At 50.7% G+C, this 17,443-nt stretch overlaps 1 protein-coding gene across 3 annotated transcripts in view; it reads left to right on the top strand.

Moving 5' to 3' along the window:
* VAV2 (vav guanine nucleotide exchange factor 2) overlaps positions 1-17,443 on the top strand; it is a 136,919-nt gene that overhangs the window by 77,651 nt on the left and 41,825 nt on the right. For all 3 annotated transcript variants that reach the window (XM_086763806.1, XM_086763807.1, XM_086763808.1), the window contains exon 3: positions 9,590-9,648. In XM_086763806.1, the coding sequence (XP_086619932.1) occupies positions 9,590-9,648 (59 nt within the window). The remainder of the gene's footprint in view (positions 1-9,589; positions 9,649-17,443) is intronic.

Below are 17,443 nucleotides of genomic sequence, written 5' to 3' on the forward strand. Positions count from 1 at the left end.
TGAACCAAACTCCTGCTTGAGCCAGTTCGTGGGTTTTTTTCCCCACCTCTGACTTCCAGGAAAGCAGAGGTGCCTGGCTTTGTTACCTTTCTTTCCAGAAGGACACGCTTTTATTGCCAGCTGTTGTAACTATTACAAAGCAATGCAAATGAACCCTCTCCGGTTACACGCTGCTTTTTTTTTTTTCTGAAAAGGCAGTTTTGTAATATTCTTGGCCTGGAGGAAGGCTGCCAGCCCTCAGCTCGGACTCCCCGTGCTCGGGCGTTTCTGGGAATTCTCCCTGTTTCTGGGCATCCGTCAGGATCCTGCTGAAATCCCAGCTGCAATATAAATGAAGCTTTTAGTTTCTTCTCCCTGCTCTCTCCCTTTGCCCAAATATATTCTGTTGTTGCTCAAAGCAAAGGCAAAATTTTGACTGACTTGTGCTTCACAGGTCAGCAAAGCTGGTGTATGCTGGGATGCACTGGGATTGCGTGGGGTCACGGTGCTGGGCAAAGCTGTGGAGGTGACGTGGGGGAAATGCTTCCCAAGGGAGGGAGGTATGGGGACAGCTCTCCAGAGGCCCTGTGAGTCAGAGAGACGTGTGAGTATGCGAATAAAACCAAAGTGTCTAGGCCAACGTGTGCAAAACGTTGCATCCTTCTCCTCCACCTTCTGAACCCTCGGGCAGGACAGTTCCTGAGTTAAAATCAGTCTGGGCTGGCCCTCCTGTGCTCTGTCCCATAGAGGTGTTTGATTGCCACCTTTGACGACGAAGGATCTGCCTCTCGTACGTGGAGCGCTGTGTAGAGGTGGAGCACCCGGCCAGCCTGGTGTTTAATCGCGTGTCCCTTCGATCCTTGGTTTCAGTTTCACGCACTGCTGCGTGCCGGTGCTGAAGTAGTTTAGCTTGATATTTAATTAATGCCGTTCCGTATCGTGCAGAAATGTGAGATTGGCTGGTGTTACCTTAAACCCCGCGGTTGTGGCACAGGCTAATGACTTATTTCCAAATCAGCGTTCAGAGGTGCTAACAAGCTTTCCCCATAAATAGTTTCTAGATATCAAGGCTTTGCATTTTCCTTCTTTTCTCATGCTAGTGTTTAACAGTTGTCGTATTTCCTGTTATTTGCAAATTGATGGGGCCAAGCTGAGCCAGGGAACGCAGGGAGACGTTCTGCAGGAGGAGGAGGATGTGTGATTGCATGGCCGCTCACCCCTGCACCCCCTGCCAAGCACTTGATATTTTTATTTTCTGTTTAGAAGCAGTGCTGGACGTTGGAGAACTAGATGTGCACGGCAGTTCCCAGGGGTCCTGGGGACCCTCTTTTAGTCGCTGCCATGGGCAAGCTCATCATTCCACCCATCCTTAGCCAGGACGTCTGCAGTACCACCGAGTCTCTGGTCTCTCTTGCTTGGTGCATAAAGATGGGATTTCACTGTCTCTTCTGGTTTTTTTTTTTCTGTCTTGTCTGGCAGCACAGAGATGCTTGCAGAGTCTCTCCAAGCCCTTGTATGGGGTAGGCTCGTCCTTGGGGCGGGAGCAGGGGATGGCTGTCCCCGGGCAGGAGGGACACGCGTGGTGGCTCGCAGGCAGCTGGGTGTGTTTGCTGCAGGCACTGCTCATCCGTGCCCCATGAATCCCCGCCATTTACAAGAAACCAGTTGTTTCAGTTCACCCAGAGCTTCCTCTCGGCCATGCCCTTGCCTTGGCTCCATGTCTGTGCTTCCTGCAAGCCCGGGGTGTCCGTGCCATGTGGCATGGTGGCACCTACCACGCTGTTGATTTTGCCCCAAACCAGTGGCTTTGCTGAGCGTAGTCTCGCCGTCCTCTCGCCCTGTGCCCTGGGCTCTCGTCAGCACCCTTGGGTGCTGCTGAGCTTGCTGCTTCGCACGTTTTGGGGCCATCAAAGGAAATCTCTATTCCTGTGTTCAGCTGGAGGCACAGCAGCAGACGCTTTCTCGTTTCGTGTCTGTTGGCTTTGGTGTTAGCTCACTTGAAAAACTGCTTGAGTCCCCTCCTGCCAGGCTTTTAAAGTCCCATCAAAGCCAGCTCCTCACTCTTTCCATTGCCAGGCTGTTAGATAGTGATAGTAAAAGTAACCGAACGAGACAGCAGCTCAGCATCCGTGTCGGAGAGAGGCCATTAAGTAGGAGAATAAGTATTTATTGCTGTTGTATTAAAGGAACTTGGCAGCATAAAGAAAGCGCTGTAGTTTCAGGGCATTAATTTCTGTGCTTGAGAGTCGTGGGCGGTGTGGGGAGCGGCACAGCGAGACCGCGGTCGGGCTTGTTTGCAGCTCTCGGCGTTTCTCCGTGTTGGCTTGCTTCGCTTCTGCCCTCACTTGCCCTCTCCGTGTCCCGGGGAGGCGAGGGAACCCCGCTCTGCCCTGGTCCTGGCTCAGCGTGTTTGCTGTGGGATGGGGACATCCGTGTCACGGAGGGGATGGAGGAGCGTGGGTACTTCCTCACGCGCAGACATCAGGGTTTAGGGTCCCCAAGAGATGTATGACAGCGTTCCCCCCGATACTCAGCTGCTCTGTAATGGGAAAAGACAGACTGGCATCTCAAATACGGGAGAGGAAATGTGTGCATCAGGGAACCTTGTGATGGTGTGGTACGGCGCAGAGCTTTTCTACCAGTAGCTGTAAATCCATCCGAGTTACTCTTTTCTTCTCTTTGTCAGGGGACATTGCTGGTTTGGCAATAACTGCCCGCTGCTGTCAGGCTACGTGGTAGCAGGCGTTATGCCAGCCCCAAAGAGCTCAAAATAAACCTGTTAAAGTGATACACCTCCTATTCCCACTGGAAATCAGCAGAGGCTTTGCCGGTGACTTAATATTTACACCCCCAACATGTCATGTGGCCAAATCATGGGTTTAATGCAAAGTAACCCTGGGTTCAATAATCTTGTTTTGCAAAGACCAGCCAAACACATACAGTGTAACGGCAGCGGTGCTCAGAGCAACGTGTCACAGCTGACGGGCTTCGCGATGCTCTGGGAGCTTTGGGCTTTCATTGCGTTTGCAGTTACGGCAAGTGATGCTTCCCAGCAGTAGCAAAGGATTTCTGGTTTGGGACACGGATGCTCCAGGTTGCCTCCTTGCCACGTTCCCGGTGTGGCGAGGCTCATCCCTGCTCCATGCCGGGGTCCCAGGGAGCAGAGCTGTGGGTATGGGAAATGCTGCTGGTATCAGCATGCTGCCTGGACCGCTGGGCTGGCTGGGAATGTGTCTTTGGCCTTTTTAGCGTTTAAAAAATGTGCTAGGTACTCCAGCTTTTCTTTGGTAAACGCTCCTGTGAAGCAGGAGTCACTTCCTCCCCAGCTTTGTAAGGAAATAATGCAAAACTTTGGGGTGTGTTCCTCGTGGTTTCTGAGAGGGGTTTTTGGTTTTTGTGAAGATGCTTTTGCCTGGAAAGCACGTCTCTGATGATGGGCCCTCGTTAGAGGGCTTAACCTCATTATCTTGAGAGGTGTAATCGCTCGTCCCAGTAACGCAGCAGTAACCGTAATGCAGGCTGACACGGCGCTCTGAGCTGTGGCTAAGAGGTCTCGGGGACAATCTGTGTCAGATGTTCACTTGAGATTATTTTAACCCTTTACTGCTTCCATGACCAAGCATCCCTTTAGAAAGGATGGAGTGTGTATGTCCAGCCTCCCTTGCTGAATTTCAGAAGAAAAATCCAGTTTGTACCTGATTTTCCTGCATCCAGTTTGCAGATTGGAAGTCCAGCCCAGCCCCGGTGAGGCGCGTGGTCCTAGCATAGCCGGTTATTTGTCTAGCATTTCTGGTTCTTCCATCTTCTGTGATCTGATGGGTGCTCTGAAGCTCATCAGCAGCTTCTTAGTGATGTCACAAGTTGCTGATATTTCAGTAAATCAAAAGGGAGTGGCAGTCAAGGATCCCTGGAATGGGTATTTGTTGGAGATACCTCCATCAGGGAGTTCCCCATCTGTTGTGTGGCCCTTGTAGTGCGGTACAGGGAAAGAAGCCTGGACGTGCCACCATGGGAGAACTTCCCTGGCTTTGATTTAAAATCCTTATCAAATATGTATCAGCCGAAATCCACTCGGCTGGTGCCTCTCCAAATGCTGCATGCCAGCAAACACCTCTCTTCCCCAGCACGTTTCCTTGCTGCCTGGCTCAGGTGGGAATGGGAGGCGAAGCCGTGGCATCCCTGGGTGGGCAGAGAGGAGCCACAGGGGAAACCATTCAGGCAGGCACTAGAAAGGCTCAAGCCAGTTGTCCAAATGGATTATTATTTAATAGCCCTTGTCCTCAGCAGCCAGCTGAGTGAATGAGGTCCAACTGAGCAGAGAGAGCCCTGGGTGTAGGAAAATCAAATGGATTTGATCCCTTAATGGGGCTCTGCCCGCCCTTGGCATCCTAAAGAAATAATGCATGGCAGCCAGAGTTCCTCCTGCCGTAGCCATGATGCTCTGCTTGGGTACCGGGTGTATCAGGAGATGTTGATTTAAGGAATTCCCATCTGCAGGATGCCCAAGTGGCAGCAGCCCCGGCTGCGCGGTGTCCGGCGAGAGGGCTGGAAGGCAGTGGCAGGTTTGATGTTTGCTGTGCCCACTGCATGCGTGCTGTAAGGTCTTGCAGGTTCATGCATGAGGCGATAGCACCCATGGAGCATGAATACTTGGCTGCGCTGACTTTCCAGGGCTGGTCTAGCTGAGGTAGGAATCGTGGGAGAGGCACACGCAAACGGAGGAAACGAGAGGCTGGAAACCACTGATGACACTTTGGTTTGCAAATATCAGATCCTGGTCACGTGCAGCCGGGTGGAAAGCGCTGGGAGATGCTGCAGGTGGGCAGGGATGCTCCTCAGCAGGTGAGGAGCAGCAAACACGAGCTGACCGGCGGCCTCACCGCAACGGTGGGAGAAGATACAGGGTTCTGCAGCACCGCAAGCTGCAGGCAGCTGGGTCAGATCCTGCTTGCTGTCATGGCTGCTTTTATTTTAGCAGCCTTGTCCCTGGGACTCGTCACATCAGTGTTTGTACTATTGGATGCCATCATCCAACTCGGAAATAGTTTAACCAGCTTGTCTCTGAATTTGGGGTAAGGTTTCTACCCATGCAGAGGCTGGGGAAGTTTGGCCTGAGGATTTCTTCTGCCCTTCACGAGTTTAGGGACAAAAATTTCTCTGTGTAATTCCAGGCTCTGCCGCCGCTTCCCCCCTCAGAAGGGTACGTGCAGAGGTGGCAACATCGAGGTCTCTGCCCAGATTTATCGCCGCTGTGCAAAGCTCCTGATTTGCCTAGAAGCAAATATTCATTCTTTCTGGGAACGCAGAACCGTGCTGGGGCTGGGCACGGGCTGCCCGCCTGGCTGTCGCCCCTGCGGCTGCTCGGGCTCTGCAGGGACGCTGGCGGAGCGCGGAGAGCTGGGGGTTCCTCCTACGCAACGTGGTGTTCTCCAGCCTGGCTGGCTCAGTTTGTTATTTCAAATGAGGGGATAGTTTATTTAGGAGCTCTCTAGATGCACAGAGATACCATCAGCAATAAACAATACTGGAGGAAACAGAAGAGCAGTAAGCATAATGATTTATTTTTTGTTTTGCTTTAGTTTATTTTTAAATCCGTGATTCCTAGAAGAAAGTGTAGGTGGTAAGGAAGAAGAAAAGTAGTGAATTTCTTATGGTGGTGCTGTGGGGGGTCTTGTTTTTTGGTTTTTTTCTCTTAAAAAAAAATCCAATTTCTTTACTCAGATTTCTTGCCAAGTGACCAGTGAATGTGAGGAACACAGTTTGAGACTTGATTTTTTTTTTTTTTCCTTTTCTTTCTTTTTCCCCGTGAAGTGTAGAACTTGGTGCCTTTTAAAATCAGGGTCCCCACGAGACCTCTGATGGCCAGCCTCTGAAACCACGTGCGTGGCCCTCATGCTCCGTTTCCAGTTCTGTGGATTCGCAGCTGTGATCCCATCCCGTGCGGCGTGCCGGCCGGTAAATGCTCAGCTGGGTGGTTGGATTTAGCTAACGTCTAAAAATACAAGGCAAACTGGAACGTCGGGAATGCGAAGGGCATCCCTCACCTTTCACGGGGAAAGCACCAGAAGTTTCACGCTAACCCTTTGCGGGTCGGCTGTAGGGAGAGTCTGTCTGCGCGTCGCATGCGCCGCGTACCGTTACGGCTCCGTTCCTGACGCCTTATTGTCAGCGGGGTGTTGTATACAGCTTTTATGGCAGCGTTTGCGTGCTGAATGCAGTTTTCTTGGAGGAAATAGCACTGAGAAATGGGTGAAGAAGTAAGAATAATCTGCGTAAGCCCCCGTTGTTCAAGCCTACAGCCCTCTTTCTCCTGGAAGACAAAGGCACAGATGGAAGTGTGGGTTTCCCGGTGTTCAAATGGCGTTGCAGACCCTCTCGCCTGCCAGTGCTGAGCAGGATGCTCTGCCCCAGGATGGAGCCGGGAGAGCCCCTGGCCCTACCCCAGCTGGGGTGGTGGCGTGGCACTTGGGTGCAATGTCGTTTTGATTGCTGTAGCGTTTTCAGGTGTGGTTTGAGGGCTGAGGGAATATGGACACTGTGCTCCTGGCTCCCAGTGTGTTCCAGGAGCGCTTCCAGAATGCAGCAGCCTTGGTTCTACCAGCTTCCCTGTTTTGAGCAGCGAGTCAGAGGGAGAAAGAAGAGGGGAAACCCAAAGGTCTAAGCTTATGAAATAATCAGCACAAATCCAAAGGGAAGTGATACTCCATGGCAAGAAATCCTTTTTTTTTTGTTATACTATCTGCCTTGGGAAACAAAGAATCTTCATTTCCAGGCTGCCATAAAAAAAAAAAAAAAGGAAGTATCCATAACTGATGAACTATAATTCCACTTAGTGTCATGTCTGTATTAGCTGTATTAATATGTCCTTGTGTTGCGGAAGCAACGAAAAGCCTCAGATGAGATCCGTGCCAACCGCTGCGTGGGTGCGGAACCACGCGGATCCTGCCCGGCCCCGCAGAACCTGATAGCCGGGAGTGGCAGGAAGTATCACCGGCTTGCTCTGCAAATAAGAGACTGCTTCATGGGGAAAAATGAGACACAGTTTAGCAAACACTTCAGGATTGACTTACTTTTAAGAATGTTGTTTAATCCTGTTGAAACGGAGAGGATTACTTATCCTGAAACGCGTGCTTAAGCACTTTGCTGGCTGGGGGCTGGCGGGCTGGAGATCAGGAGCTGGGGTCGCGCTTGGCTTCTCTCGCTCTTGGCGACCACCTTAGCGACAGTGGCTGTTGGAAAAATACTCCCTGATACTGGGACAGTTACTGTTCAGTCCTGTTTTTGGAGATGTCAGGCTCCATGGAGGCTCTTTGTACCCCATCCCTGGAAGTGGGTCGCTTTGCTGATGTACCTGAGCATTCACTGGGGAGCTGAAGCGCGTCTGCACGTGCTGACTTGTCGCTGGAACCGGGGCCCGGGCTTTGATGTGCCAGGATGTTCAGCACTTGGGGCTTTTCAGAAAAGAACAAAGCAAAAATTGTTGGCGTAGAGAACAGTGCGCTTTTCTCTTACATTTCCCTGGAAGTCAAACCCTGCGGTGTAACCGTTTGATTCATAAACTGATTTTTGTACTTTAGAAGTCTAATAATAGATGGCAGAAGAGACTCATTCAGTCAGTCTAGGACTTCCCTGGGACTATTTTAAGCCCTGTGGAGTGGGGCTGGGGGTGCCAGTGGCCTCTCCAGCCTCCGCACCCCGCTTGGGCTCAGCCTTTGCGGGTACCACTGGCCGACAGCGATGCTCTGCCCTGATGAGCACTGGAGCCTTTCCTGGATGCTGATGAATTCTGTCCCACCTCCACTCCCAAAGCAGGGAGAATTTTAGAGGAAGGAAACTGCGACACAGAGAGATGCGATAACGTGCCCAGAGTGGTCTTTTGAGTTGCTGACAATTTGAGGGGTAAGACCTGATGTCTTTGACCCCTGGTTATGTTTTAACCTGCTTTCTCCCGTTGCTACTCATGTCATTTCTAAAGGCAAAGGCAACCTCCTTTAAAAATGCAGATTGAAATGCACTTCAGAGCACTGAGAGGGACACGGTTCTCATGGAGCTGGCAGGCAGGGCTGCCTTCTGCTTCCAAGGGGGCTCAGCCCCTCAGGGTTTCTCCGGAGCAGATTTGCTCATTGAAGTGTGACATGACCAGAAGCCACGTCTCTTCTTGATGCTTTTCAAAGCCAGAGCAAATGAGAGACCGGCCAGGGACAGGGGTGTGAGGGGGACTCCGAGAGCCAGGCTTGCTTAACACCTCCCCAGAATGGATGGCCAACGGGGGTGATTTGCGTGAGGATCTGTGATGTGACTCTGTTCCGGGATAACACCATGGGAGGGAGGAAGGCTTTGAGTACTGACAGCAGTCTTGCGAGAGAAGTCAGGCACGAGCTCCTGGGGGACTGATCTGAAGCTGGCTTAGCAAGCCGGGGAAGCATCCCTCAGTGGGTGATTCCCAAAGAAAGCAGCGCTAACAGATGCCTCAGGGCTGGGTTTGGGTGCAGCTCCAGGCAGGAACAGCCCCCTCAGCATTGGGGTTTGTCTGGAGGAGAGCCGGGGGCTGGGGGCCCTGGAGAGCAGGGACCACTCAAGGAGCCCTTTATCTGTGTCCTGGACGCAGGCATCTCTGTTCATTCCAGAGGATGGGAAACCAGTCCAAAAATAATAGGTTTGTTTTTTCAATCTAGCTTTGAAATGGTGATTATGAGCAGGAGTAAAACATGGTTTATATCTATAAGGGACTAAAACCATTCTTTGTTTATCTTCATTGAAAATTCTGCTTAGCAATTAAAACTTCTATCAAAAATGGGAGTTTTCCGAAAAAGCTGGTGGCTTTACTGTTCCTGATTGTGATGCTGATGAAAATACTTCATTGTTGAATCACTTCTGGCTCTTTTCTGCCAGAAAAGGGCGATGGTCTGCACTCACCTCTGACAAACTGGTGATGCATCTTTATTGAAATGCAAGAAGTCAAAACCATTCAGTCTTGGCGAGTTTGCCTCAATAAGATCATTTTGTGTGAGCAGAGACGAAAGGGGTTATAAACCTTTTGTAATAAAAAACAAAGTAAGAAGGTTTTTTTTTTCAATAGTTTTCAGTGCTGCATAAAACCTCTTGGAGCGGATCTGGATGTATTATGAGTGGCGGAATGGAGTTTCCTCAGATGATGCTGTTGAATGGATATCTCTGTAGTTGAGGGTTAAATGTCTTTTATACTCAGTTGTAAAGCCAAACGCAGTGTTTGCACTGGTAGTGCCCTCCAAGCTCTGATGGTGACGTACTGTGGTGTTGATTTACCCTGAGGGTGGTGGAGCACTGGCCCAGGTTCACCAGAGAGACGGTGGATGCCCCGTCCCTGGAAACATTCCAGGCCAGGTTGGACGGGGCTCTGAGCAACCTGATCCGGTTGGAGATGTCCCTGCTCCGTGCAGGGGGGTTGGACTGGCTGGGCTTTGAAGGTCCCTTCCCACCCAAACCATTCTATGATTCTATGATAGGAGAACTGGAGCACGTCCATTTCAGTGGGTGTTCAGGTCCAAATATCAGACTGTGAGTGCTTGAGCTCCCACCAAACCTTCCTCTGTCTTCAGTAAGCACATCAGCATCTTTCTCTCGTTTCCAGGTGATCTCTGCAGTATCCAGACTCTCCTTCCACAGCATTGCTCAAACCAAAGGAATCAGGTAAGATCCTTTCAATATGATGCTTTAAATAATGTTTCTGTCTCTCCATGTCCATATTTAATCACATCAGACTCTCAGAAGCATTAATGTGGTTGGATATATTAGGATTAAACAGACACCAAGGATGGCTTTGGGATGTAGACAGGGTACTTGTAAAAGCACCTTACCAGCTCGCTCAGGAATAGTTTATGAAGAAAATAAGTGAAAATGTAATGAGTTGTGTGCAGTATGCGTGCTGTGGGGGCTGGCAGGGTGGGTTTTAATGCCTCTTGCTGGAGGTTTTGCTCTTTGCAGGGGCTGTGCAGCTGAGGAGCAGGGTCCCAGGAAAGCCAGCAATGCCCTGCCCGCCAAGCTCTGGTGTCACCCCGCTGTCCCCACCGTCACCTGCCCCGCTCCCTGGTCTGTGCAGAAGTGCCCAGGTGGCCTTTCAGTCACTAACAGCTGGGAAATTTCTTCCTGGCTCTGACAAAGGCGCATCAGTGCTGAGTGGGTAATGAGGGTTAATAAATAACCTGGCCCTGGCACCCTGGGTGGGCTGCCCTGCTGCCGGAGCTCCTCCTCTGCTGATTGAAGGAGCAGTGGAGAAGGAATTAAAAACAGCAGACAACCCTATTAAGCAGGGCTGTTATCCCAGTCTTTGTTCAGTTCCCTGCAAAATTGGTTTGCAATTGGTTTTCTTGTTCATGTGCGTTTTTATTATTAATCTGGCAACGTCTTCTCATTAGGACTAGAAATACAACTGGGAACAGTTCTCAGCCTAAAGTACCTTTCCTCCTTTTTTTGGGGGGGAGTTGTGTTTTGGTTTTTTTTTTTTTTCCCCCCAGCTATCCAACAGGTTTGCTTTTCTCTGTGGAGTGTGTCTTGCTGCTATTCTGGTCAGGCTGTAGCACGGCACTGGTCTGCGGCCACAGCGGGGGTGTGGGGACGCGGGCTGGATGGGGGCCCTGGCGTTACTTCTAACCCATGCCCACCACCCCACACCACGATTTTTCACTGTTTAAGCTTATTTTCGTTGCCTTGACTGCAGGGATACTCCTGGAGGGGAACCGCTTTTTCATGTGTGAAACAAACTCAGAGACTTCCCATCTGTTTAACAGGAATCTGACAGATCCCACCGGGACTGGCGGGGAGAATCGGGGGGCGAAGGTTTAGAAAGCACATGGAGGAATAAAGACCTGCTGTAAGTTAGGGACTATTTGTTATTACAGATAGCCCTGAGTGCTGGAGGAGCCTGCAGTGATGATTATTTTAAGGGAAAAGAGCATCCAAGGCGTTTAGGAGGCAGGGAGCGATGGGGGAACCCACGTGCACAAGCTTTGCAAGGGCTGGGTTCGCATCTCTGGGCATCGCTGGAGGAGGTTGGGATGTGTCAGCCCTGGCAGAGCCCTTCCCTGGGTCCTGGTGTCAGCTCAGAGGATGAGCGAGCTGGCTGTGTCCTCAGGGAAGGCTTTGGCTCAATCACCGTTGTTTCTGCCGAGGTCTCCCGCTGCCAGGGATGGGCGATAGCTGGGATCTAGGGATGGGGAGGCTTTGCTGTTTGTTCTTCTTGTGGATGTGTGGCTTTTTCTCATTCATTTTACAACCAGCGCTTATGATGCCCACTAAAACCCCTTCTCTTGGAAGCCTTTGGCACCATAATTACACAAGAATAGCACAGAGCTTAGTGAGCCTTTGCTTCTAACTCTGTTTTCCAGCCTATTAATCCTGCTTCTCCTCCCCGTCGCCAGCTCTGCAGGAAGAGAAAATGCTGTCACTCCGTTAGCTGGAAGGTACCCCTCCAGGGTGAGGTGTCCCCTGCCGTCACCACTGTCCCCTGCAGTCAGAGAGCCCTCGCTTTGTCCATTGCTGGGCTTTTTTTTTCCCCTCTTAATTAGATGATTTCTTGCTACACCATCACAAAAGCCTCAACGACAGAAACTAGTATCTCCGATGAATTAATTTAATCTGTGGGAACCAGCAGCAGCTCTGGCTCCCCGAAGGCATGGCTCGTGTCAGCCACGCTGCCCCTCAGCTCACTGGGGTTCCTGCTGATGACTGGGGTCCCTCCCCTTCCCTCCCTCAGAGAAGATGCTGCCATTGAAATAAATGGGAAAAGTCTTGTTGGCTTAGGCACGGCGCTGAAAAACATGGTAAAGACAGTGTGATTCGGATGGTACACGGGTTGGGTGGTCTTCAGCCCCATAGCGTGAATGTGGCTCTGCTCCAGCCCCTGTTTTGGGGTCCGAGAGTCAGGAGCACACAAATTAAGAATGAAATAAATTGTCAAGACTGTTACTCGTCCTTAAGTAAGTTTCATGGCATGTAGGGTAGAAAAATAAAAATCAATCTTGTATGCTATTCAGTGAAAAACTAATTCCTGGGTACATGAACCTCGCCAGAGAAACCCTGTTTTGCAGGGTAAATCAGGTAACTATCAGGAGAGCTATGTTGAGATGACAGGGTGTTTCTTCCAAGGAACAAGCTACAAGCAGCAAAACATGGCAAAAAATGATCTTGAATGCAATGTTTTGTTTGCAGAACCCTGCTAAGGCTGGGCTTAATCTGTGGCAGCTGTAGCTACAGCCCGTGCTGCGTCTTTGCTCCTCCTGGTCCCAGCTGCAGGTCTCAGCAGTCCTGCAGAAACCAGTGTCCCCTCCTGCACGGTGCGTCACTGACTTACCTCCTAGCAGGCCGTGGTCTAAAATGATAGCAAAAATGGATTTCTCTTGCAGAAGGCTGCCTGTGCAAGCAGAACAGATGATGTTTCCCCACTGTAATTCAAGAAGCGCATGGTTGCAGGGACCACCACCACTGCACTGGGGTTTTTTGTGCATTTATATGTTCTGTACCGTGTGTAACAGCCTCCCTCAATAAGAGTCTTGTTTGTGCCTCCTAGAAAAAGGCACATTTTCTCTCTTTAATTAAAGACATGGCTCTGCCCCAGGTACTGTACATGGCCCTGGGCAAATCCCTTGGTTTCCTACGTCTGATTTTTCCCCTCTCAGAAACGAGGAGGTGAGAAATGCCTTTGTTCACCTGCCTTGTTGGAGAGCGGAGCTGCGCAGGCAGCCTTCGGCAGCGCTGCCGTTTGATCTCACTTGGGAGCACAGGTTCCACAGTGATGTGATAATACCCTTGTCCCGGGGTTTTCGTCTGTGCGTCGTTCTACAGGGTTGTGTGTCAGGACAAAGGCAAGATCTTCGTTGTGTAGCATTGTCCATCAGCTAAGGAGAGGGGATTTGAAAAAAATTTTTTACTCTTTCTCATCTTGTCCTCCATCTGTCTGGAGGGCTGTCAGCAGGCGCAGTGAGGAGTTACCACCGTGCTCCTTGCCCGTCCGTGGCTGTCTCTGAACAAGGAGCCTTTATTTTACGGCCAGGATGCCCGGAGTTTCCACTGCAGACCCGACGCACGGCCCCGCAAGTCCGTTACCCCATTTCTCATGGTGCCTGGCACCAAATTCTTCCAGGTTAGGTGGGAGGGTTGTGTAGCGGACAGAAGCAGGGGTACTGCGCAAAGGTCCTCCTCTGCTCTGCAGCATGAGTTTTCATTCCCTTCCCAAGTTTTCTCAAGCAAACTCAGCTCTATCGAGGACAACAGAACTTGTTGTTGCAAGTCCCGGTAAACCAGGATTTTTTTTTTTTTTTAAATTATTATTATTATTATTTTTTCTTCCTTAAGACTTTCCTGCTGCAGCCCTGGCTATTCTCTGTTGCCCATGGTCGATCCCGGTGTCCCCTGGGCTCCAGCCGTCGTCCGCCTTGTGCGAGCGAGCTCCCCCGGCGGAACGTGAGCTGCGAGCGGTGGGGGCCTGTGTTTTTTCATCTCCCCAAGAGATGTGTTTTTCCTGGAAGCAGAGTTTTGCAAGCAAAGCAGGAGGTTGAGGAATATTGGCTCATGCTGCCTGCATGCATTTTTAATGTGTGCACAATGAAACCATCTGAAAAGGGGAAGGAGTTAGCATGTTCAAAGGCCTTTTAGGGGCCCTTAATCTGAGTAAATCCTTTATATATGAACTGAACCTCTAAGTTCATTTCTTCAGAAGGCACTGCAGTTAATAAAATAGATTTAAAAACATTTGCAAATGGGGAGGAGGGGTGAATCCTATTTGTCAAGTGGAGGTTTTCTCCCGCGGGAGCAGCGGCGATGCTTTGGCGGGGCGATGGAGGGAAGGAGAGGGGGGTTTTTGTGTTCTCCCCATGCTGCGGGCCAAGGCCAGCATAGAAGCCAAAATGCTGATTTTTCTTGGTGTTTAACCTCTGCGCATCACATGCCCTGAGGTGACAGAGCAGATTTGCTGGCAGTCCAGGGCGAGTCCTTGACTGGGAGCTGCTTGTTGCCTGCCTGTGGCCGCAGGGCCGGATTGATCTCAGGAGAGGTGACGATGCTTTGGATGCCCGAGGGTCCACTGAAGGTCCCACACATCAGGGGCCAGGATTTGCTGCTTTACTTAAAGAAGACTGGACACATCAGTGGAGGTGGGAAGCCCTCTGGGCTCTCCAGGGGACGGGCTGGCACTGGTCCTGATGCTCGCCCGAGCCCCTGGGTCCCCTCCACCCCAGCTGATCCAGTGCCAAGATGGTGTCAGGGCTGGGGTTGCCACCATCATTCCGGCCACTGCATCTCCATTTTGCACATTTCCACAGTGCAGATGGTGAGTTGGGAGGAGAGAAGCTCGATGCTGGGATTAGCCCATGTTGGAGCTGCCTCCAGGCAAGTTCAAGGCAGCTCAGTGATCCGTACCAGCATCCTCCCATCCCTCCGGGATTTAACCCGGAGGAGAGTTTCCTGCCACCCTGCTTTGGCTGCAAACCCCGTGCCTTGCCGCAGCGGTTCAGTATTGCTCAGTTTTGCCCAGGTGAACTATTAAACCAGACCGACGTGCTCGAAATGAGGTTTGCAGTGTTATCATCCCTGGAGTTTCTGTACTTAACGGCTTGCCAATAATATCAGGATGTGTGTGGGGGTGAAAGGGAGGAGGGACGGGAAGGGAGAGTCGCAAGCGTCCCGTCTGCACTGCGCGCGGGGTGGTGATGTTACCATGCTGAGCGAGCAGCATTCCTCAGCGCGGCGGTGCCCTGCGACCCTGTGGGAGGAGGGCAGAGAGGGGCAAACGGAGCTGGACCCATGTGGGCACCTCCCTCGAGCCCTTGCCCTGCAAAACGTCACTTTGCTCCCAGTCTGTGTCACTCACTGGTCAGCTGTGCTTGATCTGGAAACTTGTCTGCGCTTCATCTACCAGTTCAGAATTAAACCTGGAGTTTTGTCCGGGTTTGACCTTCATCCATTTCCCCATCTGCCCCACCACAGTGTTGGGGGGGTACCCTTACGTTCGCAGCAGGGGTGACCCTGTGAAGGAGACTTTGTGATCCTGCCAGCAAAACCCACTTCTTGCAAAAGATGGGATGGCACAGGCGCAAGCATAGCTGGTCAAGGAGGTGTTGTCCTGGAGGAAAGAAGGGAGATAAGGGGAAATCTCTTGTAGGACTTGCAAAGATTCTCCAGCATGATGGAGGCTTCCTGCGGGTAAGATTTGGTCTCTGGTGCCCATCGCCGCTGGGGATGGCAGCTCAGCACAGGAGGTGGATCCTGGAGAATGAAAATGGCAAGCAATTAAAGTTGCTAGCGATTAAGTCCTGAAGTGTCTTCTGGTGAGGAGGTAGTTACAGAACCTCTTCTCCTGAAAGGGTGGTTTACAAAGACTGTTTTATTCATTGCCAGTACGCTCTCTGTAATTGCACTCTGCCCGTTATCATTTTTACTGTCGTTGTGTATCCATTGTACACACTTGACGTGTTGCTATAAAATGGATGGAGCGGGAATCCGTGTCTGGAAACGTTTGTGGCTGTTGTGCAGTGCTCTCCTGTGCTCCAGGGCATCTGGAACCGGGACCAGTCCTGGGACCAACCGCCAGTTCTGACCAGCAGAAATCCACAGAGGTCCCCCCGCAGACCTCGCAAGCAGGGGGTCGAGTGGAGATGGTTTCTTGTGACACGGACAGACCTTCTTTAGGAGTCACCGCAAAGCTTCTTCCTTTGTCAATAAGCAGGATCCTCAGCTAAAAGCAGTTCCTTTCCAGCTAAAAATGCTTTTAAAGCATTTATTTTGGCAAGTATATATCCTCACAGACTTGCTCCTAGGAGACTCTGAAAAATATCATTGACATGTTTTCCTGCGCGGCTGCTTTGTAGGCTTGGGAGATGCTGAGGTCACCCCGTAAGCATCTGCTAATAAAAGCAAAGGCAGTTTCTCTCGCCTCCTCCCCACTGGCAGCTTTACATGGTGAGGATACGGTCCTGACATGCACGGCTTTGCTTAATATTTGCTGGTTTTTGGGGTGCACCTGCCTTGTCATTGCTCGTTGACTTTGCCCGTGTTTGTATTGCACAGTAGGACCCCGCCGGGCTGGGACGTGCTGGTGGGGCTCTCGTGCAAACAGCAGCGCTGGTGCAGGTCTGGAAGCAGCGAGAAATATCTCTTTAGGTAGTTATTTGTTTTTCTTGGCGTGCATTTCGTAGGGGTACAGCTAAAAGATTTCCTTGTGCTACAAGTTAAAACCAGGGAGGTTTCAAGGTTTTTCACGTAACAGTGTTTTCCAAAGTCGGGGCAGTTGAGTTGTTAAATACCGTGAGGTGCGTCCCAGGTCTTTACGTCCTGGCTGTGATTTATCTTTACGCTCCCTGGGTAAGCGGTGCCGCCTGCCCAGAGCAAACATGCCCTGAGCCTGGGTTGGTGGCCCTGGCTTATCCCAGGGCGGGGGCTCTGGTTGGCTCCCCCCATGGTGGGGGCAAGCCCCCTGCCCCGGTGCTGTGCTCGGCCGGGCACTGCTGCAAGTTACCAGCCGGTGTCTGAGCTGCAAGAGCATCCTCCCTCCTCCCTGACCTGCTGCTCTTAATCTTAATGAGGGGTTTTTTTTAACTTTCTTTCTCAAAAAGATGTTTCTGAATTCCCCTTTTGATTTTATCCATCTGTTATTGTCAACGTGGAGCTGAAGCGAGGAGAAAATCACACCGCTTTCTTCAGCGAAGCATTGGTACATGAGAATTTCTTAAAAAAGCGATAATGTGTTGAAACATAAAATTATACGAGCTGTTATTTTCTTGTCTCAAATTCTCCAGAAAATACTGGGTTCAGATTTGAGCTAAAGATAAAGCAGGGCATGCAGCTAACCCTTGGGCTGTGTGCAGTGCGCTGTGCTAAATGCTGTAAGTGCTCTTCTGCAAAATCATCATCTTTGTGTTATCTGATGATGTAGCTTGCTGTTTCCCCACTGAATTTCTATCAGAATTAATCTTGTGAGAATTTTTGCAAGTTCCAGACCACAAATAAAAGCAAATCGTAATTTTTCAGAGGACGTGTCTAAAATTTGGCACAGCATGAGGTGTTTCTTTCCAGAGATGAGTAATGTAACACAATAGTATGATTTTAATTAAATTCAGCGGCTTTTGGTATGCTCCGATGTGTCTTGTTCTGCAGGGAGAGAGTTGATTCCATTCTGCTCTATAAAAACGACTCTTGGGCATTCGTGGCGTGGTTTTCATCCATCTCGCAGCACTTTACCAAAATCATTCCCTGCTGCTTGCTCCCATTTCTCAGATGGGAATCACAACTCGGAGGTGCTGCCCAGGTCGAGAGCGGGGCTGGAGAAGCAGCTCTGGGTCACCTCTTCGCTCGTCCCTGGGCAGCTCACAGCCACCTCTTGGTACATCAGTAAATTAAAGGCTGCTTTAATCTGCCTAATCCCACCAAAGTTGATGAGGAATGCGTTTTCAGATGCGTGTGAAGGTCTTGCACAACCACGTGGTTTTCTTTGAGG

Source organism: Chlamydotis macqueenii, chromosome 20 (assembly GCF_036417535.1).
Source record: "Chlamydotis macqueenii isolate bChlMac1 chromosome 20, bChlMac1.mat, whole genome shotgun sequence".
Taxonomy (NCBI): Eukaryota; Metazoa; Chordata; class Aves; order Otidiformes; family Otididae; genus Chlamydotis; species Chlamydotis macqueenii.